Source organism: Dermacentor variabilis, chromosome 2 (assembly GCF_050947875.1).
Source record: "Dermacentor variabilis isolate Ectoservices chromosome 2, ASM5094787v1, whole genome shotgun sequence".
NCBI classification, from domain to species: domain Eukaryota; kingdom Metazoa; phylum Arthropoda; class Arachnida; order Ixodida; family Ixodidae; genus Dermacentor; species Dermacentor variabilis.
The window spans coordinates 36,378,012-36,404,785 of NC_134569.1; the positions used below are offsets into that span (position 1 = coordinate 36,378,012).

Sequence of the window (26,774 nt, forward strand, 5' to 3'; positions counted from 1 at the left end):
GAATGCACAGGAACAATTTCTCACTACACTTAAACACTTCTGGCACACAGTAGGTGTCGTGTGCTTGTGTTACAACGTGCTCCGTTTTGACGAGAGCTCTCAGTCTTTTCATGAGCACCATTATTCGGCTTTGTTGCATTCTGGACTGCAAACGTTGCGACTGGCAATATATCAAGCTGCTACATCGTGTCTCTCTGCAAGGTAGCAGACAAGCGGAGTGGCGTAAGAGCATCTGACTGTCACTAACTGATTGGCGCCAGGATTTGCGCGTTTGTGGCCGTCACTTTACACCCATGGCTAGCGTTTTGTGAGTCCGGTATCTGGGTAAACGCAAGCGCAAGCAGTCTGGGCCTGGCTGTTTGATTGTGCCGTTTCACAGGATGAGCAGAAGCGCAAACGTGAATGGTCTAGCGTGCCTCAATGTGCTTTCTCGAAGGGTGGTGTCATTCTGTGAAGGGGTTAGTGCCGCCTTCCGACCGCCGACCGCCATTGCGCTCCCCACATTTCGTTCTGGTCGGTCGAGAGAGACATGTGCACGGCGTTTTCTGGTCCGAAGTGCCCGGGTGTTGTGTGCCCCAGTGCACGAACCACTCACGGAATGACTTGAAGAAGCACTGACTTCAGTTGAGTGCAGCATTTTACACCATATTGGTGGCTTTCTTCTAAAAGGAATTTCAAAAAAAAAAAAAAACTGCGAGCAGTGCAGGGCTGCAATGCTGGGCTCGATGAGCCATGAGCATGCTTATTTAACTGCACTAAAAGAGTACGTTGATGATGGTAAGAACTTATGTTATCGGAGCGGCGAAGTTATGAGCTTGCTCGCATCTTGCGAAGAGCGCTTTAAAGGAACCACATCCTGGACTGACAACCTGTTCAACCTGAAGTCTACCCGCCATCGTTGCTCAGTGGCTGTGCTGTTGGGCTGCTGAACATGAGGTTGCGGGATCGAATACCGGCCACGGCGGCTGCATTTCGATGGAGGCGAAATGCGAAAACGCCCGTGTACTTAGATTTAAGTGCACGTTAACGAATCCCAGTTGGTCAAAATTTCCGGAATCCTACACTACGGCGTGGCCTCATAATCAGAAAGTGGTTTTGGCCCGTAAAACCCCCTAATGTAACCCTAAAGTCTCCTCTAAAGGCTGTGACAGAATATTTAATCAAAAGGGCTCAGTGCAGTCTGGAGGCATGCCAGCGGCACAAGGATTCTCTGGAACACATGCTGATATCAAGTTATGCAAGAGTAAGACTACGCATTCACCTGCGCCAGCTCGAAGCTGCGAGAACTAGTGGGCATGGAAGCAAGACATGCGCTGCAGTTAATTTGCAGTGAGTTGTAGTGCTTGTTGTTTTTGAAATCATTGAAGTTCCCGACCAAATAAACAAGCTATCACATCGGGAATTGCTGTCTATTGAATGCACTTTTTCTCATTATTGAGAAGCTGTATGGCCACTTTATTTTAGCAGCATCGATGACCGGTTTATAGCAATTACCAATTGGCAATATATTCGTGCAGAAAATATGCTAAACAGGGCTTTATAGTCAATTACTACGTGAGAGTCATGATTTAGTGCTATATAAGCCACATGTAAGGCACCAAATAATCTAGTATGCATTCAATATTTTGTTTACCCTCATCTGCATATCTACAGTAAGGTAAAAGAATTCAAAACAAAATTAAGAATAACTATGGAAACACTGCTAAACACAATATGGCTACAAAATAAAATGTTCAATGAAAGCGCATGCTATATAGTCAAGCTAAACAAAAAATGCACCAGAAATGGTTCATTTCGTAGTATTAGTGTGTAATATCCCACAGAACAAATATAAATTACGTTTCGGACTACAGTGAAGCAATAAAAGCGGCCCGGATGTATAGGCTCCGTAGTTATCGCACCCGACTGCTGATCCTGAGGACGTGGGAGCCGCCGAGCCACGGCGGCCGAGTTTCTATGGAGATTAAATGTTTGGTATCGGTGCATGTTAATAAAACCTCAGGTGGTCGAAATTTCCGATGCCCTCTACCACGGCGGATCTATCACACCCGATGCTACGAAATCACAAAGAAAGGCCGTTGATGTGATATTGGTTGAAATATGCGATGTTAAAAAATTCGCAAATGTCAGCACAGGTAACACAGACACAAATTAAAAGCTGCCACATTCACTGCAGTTTCTGTGGCCCCGAAACAACCATTCAACATTGGTAGAACATCACTTACACACGGCCTCGTTTCAACAGCAGAGTGGTTATTTGACTGTTACGGTCATTGCTTTCTACTCAGCGTTGCAGCATTCCGCCCGTAAATGGGCTAACTGATGACTGATTCGAAAACAAGATTTGGAAGTAGGGTGTGCGATGACAATTATTCTTTTGTCCCGTGGCGGCAAGCGGTTTGTTAACCATATTCGGGTTTCAGCTGGCAGCCAAACGGTCTTTACGCTTTGGTTAAAGGCATGAAACTCACACACAGACACAGTGAACGACGGCGGGACTCATGTCTGTGTATGTTTTGTGCCTTTATCCAAGGTGAACAGTCACCAGCTAGCCCAACAAGACGTTCTTTTAAGCTCTGCGCGGCTGGCGTGGACGGCAGTTTTCTGCTGCCGGCAAGTCCAGTTGGAAATTCCGCTTTAAAAATAAAAATGACAGAATATTAAATTGATACCTTGACACAGCTGATGGGAAAATTTCGTGTTCTCGACATGTCATTAAAGCAGCACACGCTATCAAAGTGAACTGTACATGCAGCTGCACGACACCCGTTGACTGCCTACGGAGCGGGCATCATAATGGCGGACGCCGTAGCAGATGACGCGATTGTCTTCACCCTTCACGGCGGCGGAAGGGAGCGCGCGCATCGAGGCACCCTAGAATGGTCTGCACGGTGCAGCCATCTGGTGGCACAGAGCTCAACCAAACACAGTAGCAGTAACGAAGTATATTCTTTGCTGCTGGTGTAAATTTTTCGCAGAACCGTAAACGCTAACACATTGATTTTACAAAGAGCAATATTAGTTCTTTGTTTGGCTAGTTAAGCTCTGCGCCACTAGGTAACTGGACCGGGCAGACCGATCAGGCTGCTCACGCATGTCTACGCTGAAGTTTCTTGATCAGCTTGAGTTTATGCCTGCACCCATCTGTCGAAACGCCCAGCTTGTCTGTGGTTACCGGAATGCTCACAACACATGCTGCTTCGATAGCTCTTGCTTGGGGTCCATTACCAAGCAGCTGGCAGAAAGGTTGGAGAGGCTTCTCGTAGTTGCTTCTGGGAAACCAGAAGTAGACGACACAATGTGCCATCATGACGCAGAGTCAGTGAAAATGGAGCTTAGCCCCGATCTCTCGGCAAACAAGTTGAGGAGAAAATGCATAGCTATGGAGGGTAACTTGTAATTGTCTGTGGCTCTCTTAATATGAGATGCTTCACACAAATTGTGGTACAAATGATTAGCTTTAGCTGTACCCTACGGGTCTACAAAGTTTGTCCGAACCATTTCAGAGGCCCTTTAATATCTGTGTCGAGGCTTTTTATGTTTAAAATTTTCTCACTGACAGCGCATATTTTAGTGCCCCCATAAACTAGCCTCATAACACTTTCCACGTGTGGTGCATAAATTGGCTTAGTCACCAGGTAGTGTTGTCCGGAACATCTGAGCCAAGCCAGATGTCACTCTTGCACATGCAGCAGGGAGCCTACAGTTTTGCTAAGGCTGTTTGGCCTTTCTTTAACATCTTGAAATTACTGTCACTTTCTTGTTGTTTTGTACCTGTAAACAGAATAGCTATTGGCTGAATTTCTTTTAACTTCAGAACTGGACAGCTCCTCCAGCAGCAGGAAAACCAGAGCAATAGGTGATGTCCACAACTCGACGTCTATGACGTGTTTCTGGCTCTCACAATCACTTTTACCAGATGCACCCAGCAAAAGCATAGCCTTTAAGAGCTGCATTTTTAACCCAGAGGGCACCACCACTGGAGCGTAGATTTCGACACTGCGTATTCAACACTGGTATGGCAGTTGCTGTATCTGGTAGTGAAGAATAATAACACTGTGTAAGTACTTGTCCTCATAGATTCGAGGATACCTCAGAGCATTGTGTCCCCTGGGACTTATCAAACTGGTTAGGGGAAAGATTATTATGATGTTTTCTCATGAGATTCAGTGGCTCTGCTAGTAATCCCTGCCATGCCAAATGGCCCACGGTGTCTAAGGGAGCATTAAGTGGCGTAAGAGTTGGGGCTGGGCATGTCAAGATGGGTAGCTGGCCCCACACCATTGTCCGATTCATCCATGCTAAGGACGCTATTGAAACGAGGAACTTATTCTCATTGAGAATGAGGAGTACTGGGCTTATTTACAATATCTATATGAGGAGTGGAGAACGTTACGTCTGAACAGTCTAGCATGACTGAATTGAAACCCTTTGAGGAGCCAAAAAAGTTCACTTAAAAACCCCTCTGTCCTCACTAGATCCCTAGGCCAGGGAAAACTTCTGCCATCCTTCATCCGATTGGAGTATGCAAAGTCATCGAAGGACCCATGTTGAGGGCGAGGGTTCACATAATCACTCCCCCACCTTCTTACATTCAACATGAGGCTGGTACTTGCAAACTAATATGCAGCTTTACAACAGAGTGATGATGTTGACACAGAGCTAATGAATGAAACCCTAACTAGGTTGGCTTCAGAGGCAGCAATTGAAGTGGGAGGCAAGGCAACCAGTAGGCAAGCTCTCCCAAGTAACAAAGGACCTAATAAAAAAATGAAAAAAATGAAAGTGTCCAACTCAAGAGATAAGATAGAATTTGCGGAATTGTCAAAACTGATCAACTAGGCGAAAATAACTGATATTCGAAAATATAATGTGAGAAGGACTGAAGAAGCCGTAAAAAATGGACGCAGCCTGAAATCAGTGAGAAAGAAACTTGGCACAGGACAAACCAACATGTATGCATTGAAAGATAAGCAGGGTAATATCATGAGCAATCTAGAAGACTTAGTAAGTGAAGCGGAAGAATGCTATACGGTGAGGTCCTCCTACACCCGTGCTCTTGGGACAAAGGAACGACAACACAGTAGTGCAAACAATCACAAGGGCATTTATTGCACCTTTCATAGATCAATGCCTGCTAGCCGAGTTGCTATCCACAACACATGCCGATGGGCGCGTGACAAATCTAGAAGTCCGACTCACCGCGACCGGAAAACGAGCAAATATGTTCGCCCCATGCTGGATCCCAACGCCAAGTCGTTCGCGTGTACGGTCACGCCAACGGTGGCGCGTTCGAAGGCAGGCCACGCGAGGCGGTCTCGCAGAAGCATGGGTCGGCGTGTGCGCGCGGGACGTCCTCGCTGTTAGCCGATCCGCCGGGAAAGAGACAGCCCGTCCTCCCCTGCGCCCCCAAGTAACCCTGCCGTGAGGCGGCGTTAGCAACGCAACACTCGCGCCATCTCTCGCACTGCGCCCCAACCACATCGACCGCCACGGGCATCACGCAGGCCACGCGGCGAAGCCGGATTACAGGAGACGCGCCATGCGGGAAAAACATCAGGGGACGCGCGAGAGTCGCGCATCCCCACATCCCCCCAACCTTAAATCACTACATATTCCGGCGAGACATGTGACACGGTCTAACATTAACCCGTGCTCCGCGAACAAGATAGTACATGCAACAGTGGTCGCGCCGAAGAAATGTCTACACGCTGTCCATAACATGCGAGCCGACATTGTCCCTGGGTATACCGCTGGCGTCCGCCGGTCACAGCGGTAGCTTTGCGGACTCGACGGCACGATCCCAGGCCAGGACTCCGGAGACGACGACGCAGTAGTCGGTACGAGCAAGCGTCGCTCGCGCCGACGCGCCCTGCTGGCAAGAGCCGCCGTAGCTGTCGGTGACCGCCGGCTCTTTTGTCCGCCGCCGAGGGTTGTGAGCTGGATACAAGAGGCCGCCGAAGTCGCTGCGCCGAACTGGCCACAGCATCACCATCGCCCGGGGTGGCTCGATCGTAGTCCGGAGCAGCAGCGCAGACGATGTGCCGGTGACAGCATGCCAGGGGTGACTCCAATCACGCTGCGTACACTCAACACACTCGGCAAACACTAAAGTAGTGCAAGGGAGAGGAATTCTGCATGCGCATCGCCCACGTGGTACGATGTTCAACTCGGCTAGCAAAAGATCGGGCAGCTACTCAGATGCTAAGTTCATGTGAACGAAGCTCGCTTCCTTGAGTCGAACGAGTAATTTCAATTCGTGCGAGGCGAAATAGAATGAGGGAAGCAAATTGCAACACCTCAACGCCACGGTCCACCAGGTTGTGTCCCTCCACGTGCGACAGGCAGCTTCGTAAAGCCTTAGGCCTAAAGCGTCGCTACCCTGACAACAACCGGCATCCAAAAACAACATCCAAAATGTGCGCAAAACAGGCAGCCGCGAGGAGACGTCAGCTCTGTTAGGTGGTCCTACTCCGCTCGGTGCACACAGCATCCGAGTTGACGGCGCCCACCGTCCTAGACGGTGCCGGAGCGCCCGGTGCCAGGCCGCAATACCAGTCAGCCCGTAGTGGCACCCGTGGCCCGCGGCCACCCGGCTCCCAGAGCCGCGACTTCATCCGAGTCAAAGAGATAGAAGAAGCTATTTACATAAGAAATTCGGACCACCCACGAGGCTTCCGTACTCACTCGCTTCAGGCATGCCACTGCTCCGCGGGCGCTAAGCCTCGCTCTCCCAGGATGCAGACCACGTGGCTCTCGTACTGACGACTGTCATTAAAAAAACACTTGCGAAAAGGCTTAGCATGTTGACATGTTCAAACACACTACAGCCACCATCACCTCGCTCAAGAAAGCACGCCGCCGACGCTAGCGATCAAAATTCACGCTAGGCCTATGCTTCGGTTCAAACAAAGGTCTCGAACGAAACAAAACTGTTAAAACTATCGTCCGATGCCCCAAGAGCCCCACGTTGGGCGCCAGATGTGGGGTCCTCCTACACCCGTGCTCTTGGGACAAAAGAACGACAACACAGTAGTGAAAACAATCACAAGGGCATTTATTGCACCTTTCATAGATCAATGCCTGCTAGCCGAGTTGCTATCCACAACACATGCCGATGGGCGCGCGACAAATCTAGAAGTCCGACTCACCGCGACCGAAAAACGAGCGAATATGTTCGCCCCATGCTGGATACCAACGCCTGGTCGTTCGCGTGTACGGCCACGCCAACGGTGGCGCGTTCGAAGGCAGGCCACGCGAGGCGGTCTCGCAGAAGCATGGGTCGGCGTGCGCGCGCGGGACGTCCTCGCTGTTAGCCGATCCGCCGGGAAAGAGACAGCCCGTCCTCCCCTGCGCCCCCAAGTAACCCTGCCGTGAGGCGGCGTTAGAAACGCAACACTCGCGCCATCTCTCGCAGTGCGCCCCAACCACATCAACCGCTACGGGCATCACGCAGGCCACGCGGCGAAGCCGGATTACAGGAGACGCGCCATGCGGGAAAAACATCAGGGGACGCGCGAGAGTCGTGTATCCCCACAATACTGACCTGTACAGTGCCCAGTGGAGTCAGGATATCTCAATTAGAAGCAGTAAGGAACAGGATACAGAAACTCCTCCTATAACTAGTGATGAGTTCAAAAGGGCCTTGCAAGACATGAAACAAGGAAGATTGGCAGGAGAAGATGGAATAACAGCCAATTTATTCGAAGATATCAAAAGGTATTGTGGGCCAAAATAGAGAAGGAACGCCGGGCGGCGCGCTATATTTGTTAGAAATATAGAAGGACAGACTCAGTTGCGGCGATGTTAAAGTCTTGCGGTCTTGAATTATTGGAAGATAGGTGCAAGAAGCAGAGAGTAATAACGTTATTTCAAATAATTCACGGCGAACTAAAAATTAATAAAGATTTGTATTTAAAACCTCCAGGCAGACTGAGCTCCCGCTTAAATCATAGTGCAGCTATTCAACCGTACTTGTCCCGAACCAATGCCTTTCGTTGTTCGTTCTTCCCACAGTCAATAGAGCTGTGGAACAAGTTGCCTGCAGAAATTGTTCGCAATTCTGATACTGCATTGTTTACAAATGCAATCAAGGTTCTTTACTAAAACTGTACCACGTGGATATTGTAAAGTGTTTTTTTTTCCTTTTTTCTCTTTTTCCTTTTTTTCTGTTTGTGTGCCTGCGGCAGCTGGTTGAACATTTGAATACATGTCTTATAGTCTGTACGTCGTATCTTGTATCCCTAGGACACTGTAGTGCATGTGCATATTTCTTTTGTATCTGGCTGTCTTGTACGAACGTATATGTAACATCCCTCCCTGTTGTGACCCTCAACTGAGGGTTGACAGTATTTCTAAATAAATAAATAAATAAGACATAATGCTTGGAAAACTGGCCGCTCTTTATACGAAGTGTCTATCGACTGCAAGGGTCCCAGACATTATACTAATCCACAAAAAGGGAGACATTAAAGAATTGAAAAATTATAGGCCCATTAGCTTACTCCCAGTATTATATAAAATATTTACCAAAATAATCTCCAATAGAATAAGGGAAACACTGGACTTTAATCAACCAAGGGAACAGGCTGGCTTCAGGAAGGGATACTCTACAATGGATCACATCCATGTCACCAATAAGTTAATCGAGAAATCTGCAGAGTACAATCAGCCTCTGTTATGGCTTTCATAGATTACGAAAATGCATTTGATTCAGTAGAGATACCAGCTGTCATAGAGGCATTACGTAATCAAGGAGTACGAAACGCTTACGTAAATACCTTGAAAAATATCTACAGAGGTTCTACAGTTACCTTAATTCTACACAAGAAAAGCAGGAAGACACTTATAAAGAAAGGGGTCAGACAGGCGAGACAATCTCTAAAATACTATTCACTGCGTGCTTGGAAGAAGTATTCAAGCTATTAAACTGGGAAGGCTTAGGAGTAAAGATCGACGGCGAATGCCTCGGCAACCTTCGGTTTGCCGATGACATTGTTCTATTCAGCAACAATCAAGACAAGTTGCAACAAATGATTAAGGACCTTAACAGAGAGAGTGTAAGAGTGGGATTAAAGATTAATAGGCAGAAGACAAAGATAATGATAAATAGCCGGGCAAAAGAACAAGAATTCAGGATCGCCAGTCGGCCTCTAGAGTCTGTGAAGGAGTATGTTTACCTAGGTCAATTAATCACAGGGAACCCTGATCATCAGAAGGAAATTCACACAAGAATAAAAATTGGTTGAATCACATACCAGAGACATTGCCATCTCCTGACTGGAAGCTTACCATTATCATTGAAATGGAAGGTTTACAATCAGTGCCTTTTACCAGTGCTGACATATGGGGCAGAAACTTGGAGACTGACAAAGAAGCTTAGGAAAAAGTTAAGAACCGCGCAAAGAGCCATGGAGCGTAGATTGCTAGGCATAACGTTAAGAGGCAGAAAGAGGGTTGTTTGGATCAAAAAGCAAACAGGTATAGACAATATTCTAATTGACATCAAGAGAGAAAGAATGGAGCTGAGCAGGTCATGTAATGCGCCGGTTAGATAACCGTTGGACCACTAGGGTTACAGAATTACCGAGAGAAGGGAAACGCAATCGAGGATGACAGAAGACTAGGTGGAGTGATCAAATTAGGAAATTCACGGCCACTAGTTGGAATCAGTTGGCACAGGACCGGGGTATAATTGGAGATCGCAGGGAGAGGCCTTCGTCCTGCAGTGGATATAAAACAGGTTGATGATTATAATACAGAAAGGAGGGGAGATTTGTAGATGGGGATTGCGATGCTTGACTCAAGCTAGTGTATTTTGGTTCCTGGTATGACCCTGCAGTTAGCTGGAGCATCTGTCAAACGATCATGGTGGTTACTGGAGTCCGTGAGGGAATGCCTTTGAACGCCCTTTTCCAGGAGTTTCCTTGCTCCCATTGGTCTGTGAAGGCGACAGTGAACAGACAAACAGTACTTAGTCTGCCAAACGTGTCTTGCTTTGTGTGTGCCACCGGCCTGTCCAAGGATGACGCATTGTTAGCTTCCCAAAGGGATTCGTCGCAGTGGGGTGGGAGAGGCTAGAAAATAAATACCCCTGCTGGTCAATCGTAACAATGGTCACACTGCCTGACAGTCCCAATGTGGAAACAAGATGAGTTCGTAGAAGGTGGGGACTCAGAAGCTCAGATTGGGCAACAGGGGTAGCCTCATGCTGGAGCCAATCAATGTTTCGACAAAGGCTACCCATGCCACTAGAAGGACAAGTCCTCTTGATGAAATGTTGACTCTAGTGCGGAGCTTCTCTTATTCACCCGCTGTTGATCAAGTAGTACAGCATTGTCACTTAGGGGACTCGCCTCACAGTTCAAGCAATATGCTAGCACTCAGGCTTTGTGATTTTATTCAGAAAAGATATTGCAAAATAAGAGGGACTTGTTAAATTGGTTGACGCACTCAATGTTTGAGCAAAATTTAACATACTGCAACTGTGGCTTTCTTGCAGCTTGCCTTACAACTTGCCGTATTGGTGTCAAAAGTCGCCCGTTTTGACTGCCCAGCTGAGTGGCCCGAGCTTGTGCCAACCTTGCTACAAGTTGTCCGAAACCCGGATGATCTTCCACAACAGAGGAGCCTGCTCGTGCTTCATCATGTCACAAAATCGCTGGCATCGAAGCGCCTTGCTGGGGACCGAAGGGTGTTTCAAGAGGTCAGTTCTAAACTATGTCACCTTGTTATTGTGTCAACAATAGCAGGGTCTCGCCATGCACATTTGTGTCATAGCCCGTTGTTTCCACAGATAGTGATAATCAGTAGGTCTAGTGAATTTTTTTCAAATTTTTATGGATTCAAGGATAAATATTCAGAATCTACTGATTTTTGGTGACTTCCAGAAAAGCTAGCGAAATCTACTACTTAAAGAAAATTCTACTTTTTCTACTATTTTCTACGAAATCTACGACATCTTTAATAGATAACTGTTAAAGCATGGTCAGCTTTTACTGCGCATGAGCAATGAGCAATATGTGCTTCTTCATTTTTTTTAGCTTAAACATAGTTCAAAACACACACAACACTTCAGACTTCAAGGTACCAAATGACATCTGAGACCCTTCCAAAACTATGTTGAAGGTTGGAAGAAGGCGTACTCTTAAGGGGGGAAGCTACCCTGGAGACCGAACTTCTTTATTCTTTAAGATATCCAGATGAAACTTTCAGGGTATGTTCATACCACCGAACTATGAGGAACTACAAAGTTTCATGAAGATGTGTATATTAGTTCCAGAGTTATTGAGGTCTAAGGTCTAACTAGGTGGTTCATGTATATTCCTGAGGAAGGGCCCGGAAAAATGCCAGGACATCGTAGGAAGTGGAAATTCACTGTGATGATCCCTTGATATACATCCCAGGGGGCTACAAAGCCCTTTTTTTTTTAGTTTCCCCTCCAAAAAATTTTAACACAACTTTGAATTTGATGTAGCCACTAATGACCACATTCATAAATATTAATTGCTTATTATAATTTAACTGCACCACCTTTCAAAATAAAGAAGCTTGTTATCCCCTGGCAAAGTAATTCAGGAACAGAATAAAAAAGTGGCACACAAATCTGAAGAGCGATTTTTGAGATATCACCTTCCCCAGCACCACTACTAGCAAAAAAATTCATACTGAGAAAACGGGCCCTAAAGTTGAACACATGTTTTTTATTAGAAAGCTCCTGCGGAGCTTCTAATTAGCTCTTGCAGCTCCAGACACACTCAATATGTCCAATTTTTTACTGGTGACAGCCGACAGCACAGTTCCGCCGCTGAAAGCATCTACGCGGTCGGCACTCACTGCGGAAGATTGGAAGTTCAATGCTCGCACAAGTCGCAGATCGCGCTTCCACTCACCCGACATCTGCACTGCCGTGGGTTTCGTTGCCGGCATCGCATGCAGCAATGAACTAGCAAAAAAAAAAGCTGAGACAATAATCTAAAAGATAGCGCAAGGCGATGAGCAGCTCGCAAGCAGGCGTCTGTTGAGGCGGTCGGAGCAAGGGGCAACAATGACGCAAGGGCGGCGGGCGCGGCATCAAAGGGAGCAGCCGCCGCCGTCACCCGCACAGCAGCCAATGGCAAGTGCGCTTTAGCGCACTGGATTTGAACGTGCTGCTCCGGCCAGTCAGCGCTCCGTATCGCGGGAAAACGCCAGTAGAGAGTTTTAGTTTAGGGGACACAAGCGGCTTGCATACGCAAGAACTAGGGACGACGGTACTGCGCATGCGCAGACCGCCACGTCTACTTGCGTCCTTGGGGCGGTCACATTAAGTCACGTCACTAAGCGTCACATTACCCACGTGACTCTCGTGGTGTATGAGAACTTACGAGTAGCTAGCGGGTAGATAATCTTATGTCTTTCGCCAAGTGTCTACAGACATCGTTTTGATATATATTAGAGAGGTTTAGCGTGTCCTGTATTCGGGTAAACGCAGGAGGACGGGGCGTTGGGGCGGGGGTGTAAACGGGATCGGCCGGCATGGTGCATCCACCTGGTGGCACAAAGCTCAAACGGACAAAAACAGCTAATATTGCTGTAACCAAGTCTATTTGACTTCGCTGCTAGTGTAAATTTTCAGCAATGGCGTAATCATGTTGCTGCCAAAAATTTACACCTGCAGCAAAGTAAAATACACTTGCTGCAATATTAGCTGTCTTTGTCCGTTTGAGCTTTGCGCCACCAGGTGGCTGCACCATGCAGGCTGCTCTAGGGTGCCTCGATGCCAGCGCCGCCGTTCAGGGTGGAGACAACCTCAACGGCGCCGCCATATTGAAGCACACGGGATCGGCTGCGCTAGCATTCGTAACGGCGCCGTTCATGCTCTCAGCGCGCTTTGAGTGCTTTGATTTTAACAATCTTTTTATCAATATTGCACTGCGCATCTTTTTACTCAAAATAGCCATTTTAACATCCGAGGGTCGAATACGTAATTGTACTAATTAATTTTAGGGCCCCGAGTGGTCGAGGTTGAACAATTAGTGTGCCGTCAGTTGGCTATCATTTTAAACAGGCTATCATTTTAAACATCCGTTGCCCAGCAGGTGCTACTGCTCCGTGTGAGTGGAAGAAATTGTTTTTTTTTTTTCTACATGGTTTTTGGTTTTTCACTTCCTGCGCTTTGATAACAGCCACGTGTCATCAGCTGCTCGCGCGCGGCGGTTGGTTTCGCTTCTGTCGCGCGAGCTATTTCCGTTTGTTTTGCTCGCAAAGACAAGCTGTCTGCTTTTTAATCTTTCAAAGTGTAACTGCGAGTTCCTCGCCTGTTTATTGCCCACAGGGGTGCAATCACATCTGTTTACAGGTTGGCGCTGGTACATACAAACAATGCCGCGTATACCAACGTTGCCACTGCACCTGCGTTTTCTTTCACGAGGCCCATGAAAACTGATTGCACCTCATTGGCGGTAGGATAAACCACTACTGCAAGTTTTCCACTCGTTTCATTTTTCTGACAGGCACACAACCACCAAGCGTTCTTGCGTGCGCTCATATGCAGGCTTCGCTTGCGCTCTGGACATGCACACCGGTTGTTCTGCTACGATTCCTCCGTTTGTGAAACGCATTTCTGCATATATTTTTCATTGTATTTATTTTATTCATGCCCATCTGTACTCGTATATATAAACCATGCTTGTACACCTACACAAAAAAGGGTGAATTTGAGGTCATTAAATAACTGCAGTAATTCTTTTCTAACAATTTTAAATCCGAAATAAAAGTAACTGACTGAAAATTTATGCTTTGTGAAAAAGAATCGACCAGAAAAGGTTTAGTAAAAAGCTGTAGTTTTGACGATGCCCGTGCATGCAATTCCTATTTTGCCTGCAAAATTGGGTGGTGATGGGCTAGGATGTTGAAAATAACTGCTCCCTAGAGGTTGAGCTTCTAGTGCTGCAGAACAATATGTAACCTAGCTTGTCAACCTCACCCCTTAAAGACAGCAAAGGCAACAAAAAAAAATAGTGCAAATTATTTATTTAATGTCAAGTGCAGTCGACCATGAAAAAATGCAAACTACAATACAAGTAAGCAAGACAGAGGGACAGATAAGTGGGGTATGTACAGGGGGGTTTAACCTTAAAAGGAAAGCATAAAAGCAAAGCATGGAAAAAGATGCAAATCTTCAAATAAGCGAGCAAGACATAGGGGCAAAAAGTTGCTACGTGCACTGTGGTGTTACCTTTGCAACAAACATAAAAACAAAGCATGAAGAAAAATGCAAACTACGAGATAAGCCAGCAAGTCAGTGGTAAAAAAGCAGCTATTTACGGAGTGGTGTAAGATTTAAAGCAAGGTACTCTACGGCAAGTTCATGCCAGCCACAGTCTTGCTGCCATAACCGTCGTCTGAATCATCAGGCTCGTTCAGCCAGCGGAGGTAGATACGCAGTTGCATGGCAACAAAACGGCACATCAGTTTTCTCATAACGCTTGGGTGGTCAGCGCATTCACTAGGTGGCAGAGAAACTGATCGCTCAATAAGGCTCGTCAATGTATTGATTGGGAGATCCAAATGACAAATATCATTTTCTTGTGAAAATTTCTTAAAGACACATTCACAGGAAGAAACAAAGCGCAGTACCGTATGGCTTACATACACCAAATTTCTAGAACCTTGATTGTTCTCCTTGAGCTGCACAAGAGCATGCTCATCGGAAGCCTCATCAGCAATCAGGGTCTCAGTACAGGTGGAGCATGGTTTGTTAGTAGATATAAAAGACTTCACCAAATACCCTGCCAAGTGAGCAATGATGTCATTTTCTACAAGAGACAATGGCTCGCCCTCTGTGCATTCATCATCGTACGAGGGTTCTTGAAATTCTTTCTGCACTTCTTGAATCTCTGCAGAGAAGAAATCCACTAAGTAGTTGCTGTCGTCAGCTTCATAACCAGAGTTCTTAGGTACCTTGAGGAACTAGCTAATTGACACAATTCTGAGCGCATTTTTGACATCATATGCACTGGGCACAGGAGAAATCATCCAGATGACTGAAAACAAGTTCTCCAGGCAATCTTGGGCCAATCGTCCTGTCAAGAAGAATGCGTAGCCACATTTCTTTAGCAGAAATTCATGCAGTTGAAGCACTACAGCAGGGGACATTAGCACCCCTGCCTGGCATGGCTTCCAGACCTTTTTGATGCCAATGCCTAAGCTCTCAATGACTTCAACAGTGAGTTTCAGTGTTGCAATAGCCTCTTCATATTTGCTTTCATTTGATAAGCTCAGAGCAACAACAGGGTGCCTTGCAGTCATGATTGTGTACCACTTGAAAATTACTTCACAAAACCAGGCTGTTGTTTCAACCTCGGGCGGCAGCTTCATATGCTCTACAAAGTACCTTATAGCTGCAGGTGCTTCCCGGAATAACTGAACTGCTACCCCTACCTTCATCTTTGTGACGTGGCCGTTGGAAATGTGCACGGTACTCAGGTTAGGTGCTACCTTCATTTGTTCTGAGTCCATCTTTAGGACTGCTTCTATGTACTCAATTGACACGTCACTGCTACGTAAATTGTACTTTGCCGCTATTTCTTAACTAAGTTTCATGGGATCTTTTCGCACAAGGTGCCCTCTAATATTTTTGAGTACATGTGAAGGATCCGGCATAAAAAACAATGACATAGAATTGTCATATGGGTAGGGAACAGTGCATCTACTGACAGAGTAGCGGGAGCTTGACAGGTTTAAGCTCCGCCACATCGCACGGTTGGAGCTCCCCATGTCGCATGTCACGCACAGCACACGCAAAGAAATGTCTGCACAAAGGTTGATTAAATGGACGACAAAGTCTCTCAGCTTCTCTCCATTGACAAAAGCACTTGTGTAGTGATAAGCAATCACCTGCTTCCAGCGGGTGTTTAGGCCCCCAACCATAAAGACGAGTTCATGGTTTACTGCTCGGTCGGTTTCAGGGAGCGTCACCTTGCCAAGGAAGCCGTCACCACTGCGGTCTAGCTCGACACCCTTGCGAATCTCCATTTCATCGAGAAATATGACGCAGTCTTTTTCAATGTTTGACATTGCGGCCACTTTCACTTTCATCATATTTACTATATCAATCGAAATGCCGGGCTTAAACGACAGGTGCTGCAGTCGTCTGCAAAGTGTTCTTTGTGAGGGAAGAGGATTGCCCTGTTCTAAAAGTTCGTCGTAGCCTGCAGAGCCACAAGCAAATTTGAGTTGCAGCGCTTTATTTATGGTTTCTGCACTCCAGGCACTACCTTTCCGGCTCTTTCTCTTCAAGGCAGCCTTCTGGTCCTCGTTCAAGAAGTCCAGATTTTTGGTCAGCGCTGAGAGGTCTTTTTCTAACCGCTTTGTTTTCCTGGCAGCAGTCTTCAACTTCTTTTTTGATGTCGACAAATTTTCTTGCAAATCAGTGTTTTTCTTTTTCGCATCTTGCAGAGCCTTTCGTAGCTCACATGCAGCGAGCGAGGAAATATCTTCATTGCTCTCATGCTCGACTGCATTTTCTTCGAAAGAAGAGGTACTATCTCGACTCAGTTCTGCGGAGTCTTCTTGGTCAGCGTCTGTAGCAAGTGTTGAAGAGGAGTTGGTGCCTTCCTCGCCAGCAGGTCCACATTCGGCATTCCGTCTCATAGGGAGTTTCCTTCGCTTAAATTGAGCTGAATTAATAATAAAAATAACAAAAGACATGTCTCAGTGCTTATTGAAATAACTGCAAATCGCGGAAATAATGCGCTCCACTACAATTATTACTCATGTCTAAAGTCGAACAGTGTGGGCAGAGCTGTAGACTTTAACAGGCGACGTCCATCCTGCCAATTTTTCTCAAACTGGTCCTCTTCAAAGTGGAGCTAAAAAAATAAATAACCAGTTATTTAAGGTGCTTAACAGAAAATGTTCATAAAAAATGTTGCTGTATTATTGAACCTCGCACGTTTCCAAACAACGCGCAGGCTACGACGGATGCCGAGCCAGAAAGCTCAGGAAAAATTTGACCCATAATGTGCGTTAGCTGCACGTTTACATGAGTACATCCTGCTTAGGTATTTAGCTCCGTCACGGAATAACAACCACGATCGGGAATGAACATGCAGCGATAAGGTCTGCTTACGAACAGCGTAGTGCAAGTATGCCCGCGATCATAACATCGGCTGCGTCGCTTTCGAATAGCACGATGCAATTATATACCAATAAAAAAGAAATCCTCTATGCACTTTGACATGAGAGCCGCAATTATCTACTGAGATCTCAAAGAAAACCACAGGGCTTTGAGTGGCACCAGCACAACAACCGCACTTTCCAGACGAAGCAGTGTGTGCCTTCAGTAGCAAATAACGAGCGCTTAACTTTTGGTTCGTCTATTTTTGCTCAACGTAAAAGTAACTCTGCTGTCTAAATAACAGAGACGCGAACTTTGCAAAAGAGACGCCAGCGCTTTCTGTGAAAATATAAAACAGGTGTGCGACGTTACGATTTTTTGCTAGTGTTAAATATTCCGCGAATAAAAATCACCCTCGTCCGACTCTATAATCAGGGCACTATTCGCATAGAAAAGCTAAGTTCAAAACAAAAAACACGCTAGCGCCCGTACGTATGCGCGTACCTATACGCTGCCTATACATCAGTGGCGTACACGAGTTTTCTTTAATTGCAAAATACGGATCGATAAGACTTAACTGTTTTGCAACTCACCTCGCAGATATATGAGTTGTCAGTTGCGTTCCACCGATGCCGCTTTACTTGAGCTTCCCATTTCTTTCTTCGCTCCGAGTCCCGGGGGAAGCGAAAACAACGCAGGCCTTTACGTGTTGACCCGGAGCACATTGGCACACAACAGCCCGTCATGATGATTCAGTGGACTTGACAAGCTTGTCAGTCATACAGTCGAACACTGTTAAACAAGTTGAACCACCAGCGAGTGCCTCGAACAACGCAAGCTCAGCTGTTAGCACCGATCAACTGCGACCACTCTGACTACCCGCCGTGATTCAATATGGCGTCGCAGCGAGAAAGAGGCGGCGTGGGGGTGGTCAAAGGATGGCGCCACCCTGAATGGCAGCGCTGGCATCAAGGCACCCTAGGCTGCTCCCGTTTATGGCTCCGTCCCAAAGTGCCAACGCAGGTGAACGGGTCGTTTGTCTGCGTTTACTTGAATACCGGACATGCTAAACCTCACTATTAACTGCTTTTAATAAGAATAGTTTTATGTGCTTTAATTCATATGCTTGATATTATATCTTAAAAAATTATAGCGCAGCGAAGATCAGACGTTGATGGCGCTGCAAGCGCATGCGACCTCACTGCGGCTTGCGTTTGGGGCCGCTAACATATAACGTGTTTCTGCTTGCGTACTCAAATGCACCCAAACACTAGGGGCCCCAACGCCTTGCGTCTCCTAAACTAAAGCTCTCTAATAGCGCCTCAACCGCACCGATGTTGCCATTTTGCAAGGCGGCAAAACAGAGACAAAGAATTCACGGTCAAAATCACACCAAGATGGCGCAGGCAGGCCACATGGGCCAGGAATGGCGCACGCGCCTAGTTTGACTTCATTTTGGCATTTGCATGTGTGTTGTGGGCCGCGGTGGCCTCAAAAGAAGAGTTTTCTTATTTTACTTTGTGGTTGAATTAGGTGCTGATAATTACAGAACAGGTCGTTTATGAGACATACAACCCAAAAATATTGTTTCTCAAAAATCGACTTTTTCACGATTTTTCGGTTTTCGAGCGCCGTGACCCTCCTTAAATAGTTATTGTATTCAGGAGTCACTGTATGTCATGTGATTATTCAAACCATGCACTGCACCAAGAATTTTGGAAGTCACTGTATTATGTCGCTGCTTCTCAGGTAGCACATTGTAGAAATAACAATAAGCACTGGATTCTAGCCTGCAAAAGCCGCATTTAATATGGCTCTTTTGCCGGATAAAGAGTCTACTGACTTCTACTTCACAGAGATGGCAACACTGCCATGACCTGGGTTTGACTGAAAATTTACAGCCCATTTACCAAGTGTGGGAAGTCACGTAATCTGCTTTGGGTGTGAGAGGGAGTGAGCATATGAGTGCGACAGTGAGGACAAGCATTTAACTTGGGAAGGCTGGTGCCTTAATGCGCACTGTCTTCCCATGCACCCATTATGGGTGATCGCATGATCTGCCGTGCTTTGAAGGTACAGAATAGGCGAAATGAAAAATATCTGGAATAGCTGGAAAGCTGGAATAGCTGAAAAGCTGGAATAGCCACATTTCTAACGTATGTAACTCGTCTTTCAGGAAGCTTTGTCTCGTCAGGCGCAAACTAAAGCATGCGCCCTCTGGTACTAGATTACTTCACTCATCCGACCGAAAATAGAATGTGTATGCATTCTGTGGGATCCCTATAAGAAAATTAACATTAACGCTTTAGAGATGGTCCAACGTAAAGCTGTAAGGCTTATTTTTTCCAAGTATAGACTGAGTGACTCTCTTACTAGCCTAGTGAATCAACATAATATTCAAACGCTACAACTACACAGGAAAATACGACTGAAATTTCTTCTCTTGCTTAAAAACAACTGTTTGTCCCCCCCACCCACAGGCTTATGTTAAACCACTTACATCGTGCCGAACACGGCATCGTCACGCTGAATCTTTAACTCCTTATAACACCCAAACTGACCTCTTTAAGTTTTCCTTCTTCCCGCGCACCGTAACAGATTGGAACAGCCTGCCATTATCACAATCGATAAACACTGATTCTATTGAACGCATGTGTCTTTAATACTAGGGGTATTGCAATGTCGGCAGCCTTGTTACTGTTTTCTTTTTCCTTTTTTTTTACACATGAATTTTGTTTGAGTTTGATACTTTCCACATCTTCCTTATTCTATTATTTTCAGTATATTGCAATGGTTGCTCGTTCAACATCTCGTGCTTGTTCTTTTTTTTCCCTCTCTCGATAGTGGTTGCAAGTGCTCATATATGCGCGTGATACTGTTCTAATGTTTGCCAAGTTGTCTTCCTTCAGTGTACCTTCTCTTAATCTTATTGGTCATCACTTTCATTTTTGTTTTCTTCTGATATTTACATATGTTGCATTGCTTTTGTATTTTCTTTTCATGTGTGTGTGTGTGTGTGTGTGTGTGTGTGTGTGTGTGTGTGTGTGTGTGTGTGTGTGTGTGTGTGTGTGTGTGTATATATATATATATATATATATATATATATATATATATATACGTGCATATGTAAATATTTATGTATTCTGCCCCACATTCCTTGTTCGACCACCGTAGATAACTTCACATGGCTTCCTCACTGAGCCAGCAGTTCAGGGGTGTAGTGTGGAGGTGGTCGGAGGAGTATGCACCATGTCTTTCGTATTTAGGCTGCACTAGTTGGCTAGAATAGAATCGTTTCTTCACAGACGTCTTTCCACAAATAACATGTAATCACGGTTATGTGGTCATACATAAAAGGGACATTTCAAGTGTAGCAGTAAAGGTTCTTTCCAAAATTCACAAGATGGCTGCTGCTGCATATCTTTAGCTTTATTGAGTTAGCACATAATTCTCTTTCTTTTCTTTGAGTTCACTGAGCTACTTGATTAGAGGTGCTGGGCTTTTATGTTTGATATGCTCATTCACTTGGAAAATCAAACAATTATTTCTTCAAAGAACCACTGAGCTACAAGACTTGTAGTTATTCTGTACTCTATTCTTAATGTATAAGACATGCAGCATATAACAATGTCCAGCATCTTAAAGGGGTGATTGACACAGTATTTCAAATTTGGGTTGTTTGTGTTCAATTCATCTGTATATGTAGGTATCTCCAGCCAAGTGTTAATAGTGAAAGTTGCTGGCATCTTTATCACAAAATGACACAATTTATTTTTGCAGCTTGCCAGCAATATCTTTGGATTTATATTGCAACTGTGGACAAACCAAACAGAAGCCTTCCTTAACCAAATGGCAAACAACCCGAACAGTGTGGGCATTATGCTTGAAAAGTCATATCTCTGCCTCAAAGGTAACGACTCTTTATTACCTTTATACTTATTTTTCCTGTACCGTCATCTTTCATTCATTGATTATATTTAGGGGTGGTGCGAATAGTTGTATACTCAATTTCGAATTGGATAACAAAGCATTTTAATCATTCAATTCGTGAATTGAATGTCTAATACTATTCTATTTTTCTAATATCGGTCCCTTAGGTGAATGACGCGGCTGCGTTCGGTCCCTTGATGTGCGCAGCTTTCCCACAGCGTGTGAGCTTTATCCGTACAAGGTTCGACTAAGTTTGCCGGTTTGATCTAAATGACTAGCGCTACACGAACATAGGGAACAACAAAATCAGTGCATGTGGAACGCACAAAAAGATCTCTGAAGATTGGGCCAATTAGCCACCAGAAGGCATGCTGATTGCAGTGTTCATGCACCCAAATTCATAGCTTTCTATCCACACACGCGCACGCAGACCAACTTGGCACATGTGCTTGCAGTAGTTGCCAGCTGGTTGACTGTAGACCTAAACACTGCTTCAGTGGCCATCAATCTAATCTGTATGCATGATCTCACAACCGATTACTGATGAGCCATCCATAGGATTTTTAGCAACAAGCTTTATGTGATGCTTTGTGGCCCATTATCACATCGACCAGTGGGAAATTTTTGTCATGGCCACACAGTTGGCCACATGTCTAGCCCATTAGGCCTGATTGGAGCTTCATCATCAGTTGTTGGCAACTAAAGCTACGTTTACTGAATTAACACAGATCTACTCAAAGCGGTCGCACGACCCTCAGAAAGCCGGCAAACCATCTCACTAACAAAAGCAAGTGCACGGGATGATCGTTGCATCTTCACTGCCGCCATCCTTGCGAAATATTGTGCAGTGGTCCCCCGTTCCAAATGCCATTCATAGGCGCACAAAGGTCTCTTTTCGTAGCTTCGAGCAACCCGTTACAAGACTAGCTTTGGATTTACATGGTCGGCTCGAAACTATAATTGACAGCGTGCTCACCCCTGTGGCAGAGACAGATTTATACGGATGGCAGATGGATCACATCCATGTCATCAATCAGGTAATCAAGAAATCTGCTGAGTACAATCAGCCTCTCTGTATGGCTTTCATAGATTATGAAAAGGTATTTGATTCAGTCGAGATACCAGCAGTTATAGAGGCATAACGTAGTCAAGGAGTACAGACCGATTGCGTAAATACCTTGGAAAATATTTACAGAGATTGCACAGCTATCTTAATTCTACGCAAGGAAAGCAGGAAGTTACTTATAAAAAAAGGGTAAAAGTGAAAAAAGGGGAAAAAAGGGGTCAGGCAGGGAGACACAATCTCTCTATTAAAATGGGATAGCTTAGGAGTAAGGACAACAGCGAATATATCGGCAACCTTAGATTTGCGGATGACATTGTCTTATTCAGCAACACTGGGGATGAGTTACAACAAATGATTGAGGGCCTTAACAGAGAGTGTAACAGTGGGGTTGAAGATTAACATGCAGAAGATAAAGATAATGATCAATAGCTGGGCAAGGGAACAAGAGTTCAGGGTTGCCAGTCAGCCTCTAGAGTCTACGAAGGAGTATGTTTACCTAGGTTAATTTCTCACAGGGGACCCTGATCATGAGAAGAAAATTTACAGAAGAATAAAAATGGGTTGGAGCGCATTTGGGAGACATTGTCAGATCCGGACAGGAAGCTTACCATTATTATTAAAAATAAAGGTCTGCAATAAATGCATTCTACCGGTGCTGATATATGGGGCAGAAACTTGGAGGCTGACAGAGAAGCTCGAAAACAAGTTAAGGATCGCGCGAAGAGCAATGGAACGAAGAATGCTAGGTATAACGTTAAGAGACAGGAAGAGAGCGGTTTGGATCGGAGAGCAAATGGGTATAGCTGATATTCTAATTGACATTAAGAGAAAGAATGAAGCTGGGCAGGTCATGGTTAGATAGCTGTTGGACCATTAGAGTTACAGAATGGGTACAAAGAGGGGAAGTGCAGTCGAGGACGGGAGAAGACTAGGTGGGGGGATGAAAGTAAGAAATTCGCAGGCGCTAGTTGGAATCGGATGGTGCAGGACAGGGGTAATTGGAGATCGCAGGGAGGGGCCTTCGTCCTGCAGTGGACATAAAATAGGCTGCTGCAGCAGCAATATTGCAAAATATTATGCAGTTAGAAAAAAATGTTTGTTGACTAGTCTCCAACCACACCCTTAAAAGTCTTCTGGCAGTGAAGAGACACCAGAACGATACCCACTTCAAGCAGGTTTATTTGGGGAAGTTCCTGCAGGCAAAACTAGCAACAACAAAGTTGCTAAAAAAGCTCTGATCTAAAAACAATGTGTTGCATGTCAGTCTCTTGTTCCAAGTTCTCTGCATCTAAAAGTAAATCATCATTGGTAAAGTGCAAATGTATCCAATGAAAGGTGTGTACTCAGGGAATGCTTATTAAGTATGCACCCTTCCACCATTATGTCCATGGGGTTTTTATGTTCACAGGTTGACAGGCATGCATGTGTAACATAAATTTTATTGGCATAGGCATATTGCCATTGATACTAAATTTGACCTGTACACTATTCTCATAGCCAGGCATTGTTGCGAATTTTTTTTTGTTATTGTATTCTTCCTGTATTGTCAGACTGACCTATTAGCAATTTCACAAGTATAATCTACCTGTCTGGTTCCACTCAATGTAGAATGAAACCCAAACAAAGAAATGTCAATTTTTCATGAGGATTTTTTTTTATCCTGTCACTAATGCCCTCCTGCAGCTTTTCGACGGGAAGCTTGTGATTACAAATGTTGGCAGGTAATATCATCTTGTTATAACCTTCCTTGCCAGTGCTTCGGAAGTTGGTGGTGCATGGGTTCAAGGAGCCAGCACGAGTACCCGAAGCAACAATGTTCCTCACACTTGTATTCCAATGGATGAAGCCTATGCTGGAATGCCGTGAGTCTCCCTTATTCTTTCATCTGTTATGATGACATAACAAGAAACTTCCCTTTTTTTGTTATTAAATGTGTGTGCAAGCTGTTTGAATAATCTACTTTAAAAATATAACTGTAATGAATTCAGCATTGTCTGTCAATGACCCTTCCCTTGTTTCTCAACTTTTGTTAACGAAACTTCTTTGCGTTATCCATTGCAATAATGGGCTATGTGGATCTGCTCCTGAGCATGATGCCTTGGGTTCAGTTTACGCAACACCGTGCCCGGGCCATGTTTGGATGGGGATGGAATGAAAAACATTATGTACTAAGCTTCTAGTGTGTCATAAAGAAGTTTAGGAAGCCAAAATTAATGTGTAGCCCGACACTACAGCATGTCATAACCACTGTGTTGCTTTTGGACAGTTAAAATGAGTGGGTTAATTTTATCATTTATTCTTCTCAATTGTAGTTGCCATTTCTCAGTGTGAACATAAAGGAACCACAGAATTCCTGTGAGGTCCTTACAGTGAAACTGCGTTAAAGTAAAGTTGGCTGGAGCTGAGAAAAATTATGCACTAAACGGTAGTACTGCTTAACCGAAATAGCGTGACCTCGCCCACTTACCTGTCAAAAATGGAACTTGGAGAGAGTGCGATGAAAGGGCAAAAAAGATGCAGTATTTATTCATCTCGCGCCACAAAAGTCTGTTTATTTCGTTTGATGCCACAGCAGCCTAGCAGTGACGACAGTGGCCTCAAACTCCCTTAAGTTGCCAGTCAGCTTTTCCGCCAGCCCCTCTTCTCAGTAAACACTCGCATGAGGCTGACGTAACACGCAGATTCTGCCACTGTCTTGCTTGAATCGCCCATGCTGTCGCTTTTCATGTTTCCTCATCACTGTCGTTAGGCGACACTTCGGCAATAAAAGAGGCAATGATGGTGAAAAGTTAACCTCGTAGCCGACATATTTTTGCGGTCCCAGCAGCACTGCCGAGCATCTTCTCCTTTGCATTCCAAATAATACACGCCGTAGTCAATGGTAGATCCCTCTCCCGTGCCAGCGCCGACTTCGGGCCACGTTCCATAGCATGAATAATGTCCAATTTTTCTTTTATGCTGAGCACGCGAGTCCTAACTTGCACGACGCCACAACACAGGCCACCCTCACGCTTTCTGGCTAGGTGCTGAAATGATGCTCATGTTAATGTGGCTTCACCCTTCCAAGCACCCTCTGCGTTTGCACTTAGAGGCCATTCTGATCTATGAGGCTCGTTCTTCTGCCTAGTTGACTTACCGCCATGATTGCGCTATTAAAAGTGCAAATACTATGCGTTAACCCATATGTACGCAATAAGCTAGTGCAGTTTCCGTAGATACAAAACGCATTATGTTCAATGGCCGCTGAGTCAGTGATTTGACTTTACTACTTTTAAAATGAAACTACTGTTTAAGTGGTTACTGTTTAATGAAGTTTTACAGTTCTATGTAAAGTGGGTGAAAGACTTGCTTTGTGAAATTTGCAACAGATGATTTTCTCACAAAAATTTTGTATTTTATTTGTGATGCAGAAGTAAATAAATTTTTAATCAATCTATTAACTCCCTGTTTTCTGTTCAGAATCTCAAGCGCTAAAACTAGAAGTGTGTACCTAAAGTCAAACCATCCACACATTGAGTCACATATTATTTGTCTGAAATACAATCATCTGAAGAGAGTGGGGTGCTCAGAATAGTTTACATGTATGCTAACATGGTAGGTTCTGAAAAAAAAAAGTATTTCTGCACTCTTTAAACTTTGATGGTAGGTACACCAATTGAAAGTTGTGTGCTTTAGTTTTGCTCGTACAACTCGCAACAAAAATGCAAAAAAATTTTAACAGTAAAGTCAGAATGTGGGTCAAATGCGAAATTCACCTTGAAGTGGGGCTTTTTGGTTGCCTGAGATGAGAATTTTGCGTTTAAGTCTGGCTTCAGGCAGTTACTTTCACAAGTTATATGCACAGATATTCTTTTTTTTTTTTCCCCGAGCTGTTGTAATTGCGGGTGCTCAATATATGCGATGGCGGGTTATAAGCAGAAAAATGCGGTATGTCTTTATGCAGCACTAAACTACTCATGCAATTGTCATCATGTCAGGGTCCTCACTAATACAATATGTGTTAGCAAGAAAGGTGGAATTATTAAGAAATGAAAACATCTCGAGCGAATTCAACTGATCATGATGTGAATGACAACACAGTCCAAACAATCAGATGCTCTGGAAGTATATGACAGTAATATTTACTATGTAAGCATTGACGCAAAGAAAATAATAAATCGGAAAGCAAAGGTATCCCTAATGGACCACATCTCATGGCAGATTAATCTAGAAACATTTCTTTGTACAAGTGCGGCAAGTTGTACAATGTTAAGCAGGAACACATTACATGCACATGTGTTTATTACAATCAAAACTTTCCTTGCATTGCAGGTAAGACCTTGAAGTGTATCAACCCAAATCTTCGGCTAATTTGTGAGAAGTATGTAGTGCTCTTTACCAAAGTGGTAAGTTTCAGTGCTGTCATTTAAATGAGTATAAGTGGTGCAATACATGTTTGACCATGTTGTGAGGGTCAGTAGAGTAAGCTGTATTTACATTGTGCTCTCCTTGCACATTATCTCACTCAGCTGCATGATGTTTTGGAGCTGCATCCATTCTCATACATCCCTTTCATCAAGCCTTCATTGGAGACTGCAGTTTCCTTGTGCTTCACAGAAGCTGGAGAAGGTTGGTATTTTTGCAGTACTTGAAGTGGCATGCTTGAAAGGAATCCGCTGGGGCACTTTTTACAGCAAA

The 26,774-nt window shown here is 44.9% G+C and overlaps 1 protein-coding gene across 1 annotated transcript in view; it reads left to right on the forward strand.

Annotated features, from left to right (window-relative positions):
* Nucleotides 1-26,774, forward strand: part of Impbeta11 (importin beta11) — a 119,695-nt gene that overhangs the window by 3,915 nt on the left and 89,006 nt on the right. The window contains exons 4-8 of the mRNA XM_075680137.1: nt 10,502-10,705; nt 20,882-21,011; nt 23,852-23,959; nt 26,409-26,482; nt 26,606-26,705. Of these exons, the coding sequence (XP_075536252.1) occupies nt 10,502-10,705; nt 20,882-21,011; nt 23,852-23,959; nt 26,409-26,482; nt 26,606-26,705 (616 nt within the window). The remainder of the gene's footprint in view (nt 1-10,501; nt 10,706-20,881; nt 21,012-23,851; nt 23,960-26,408; nt 26,483-26,605; nt 26,706-26,774) is intronic.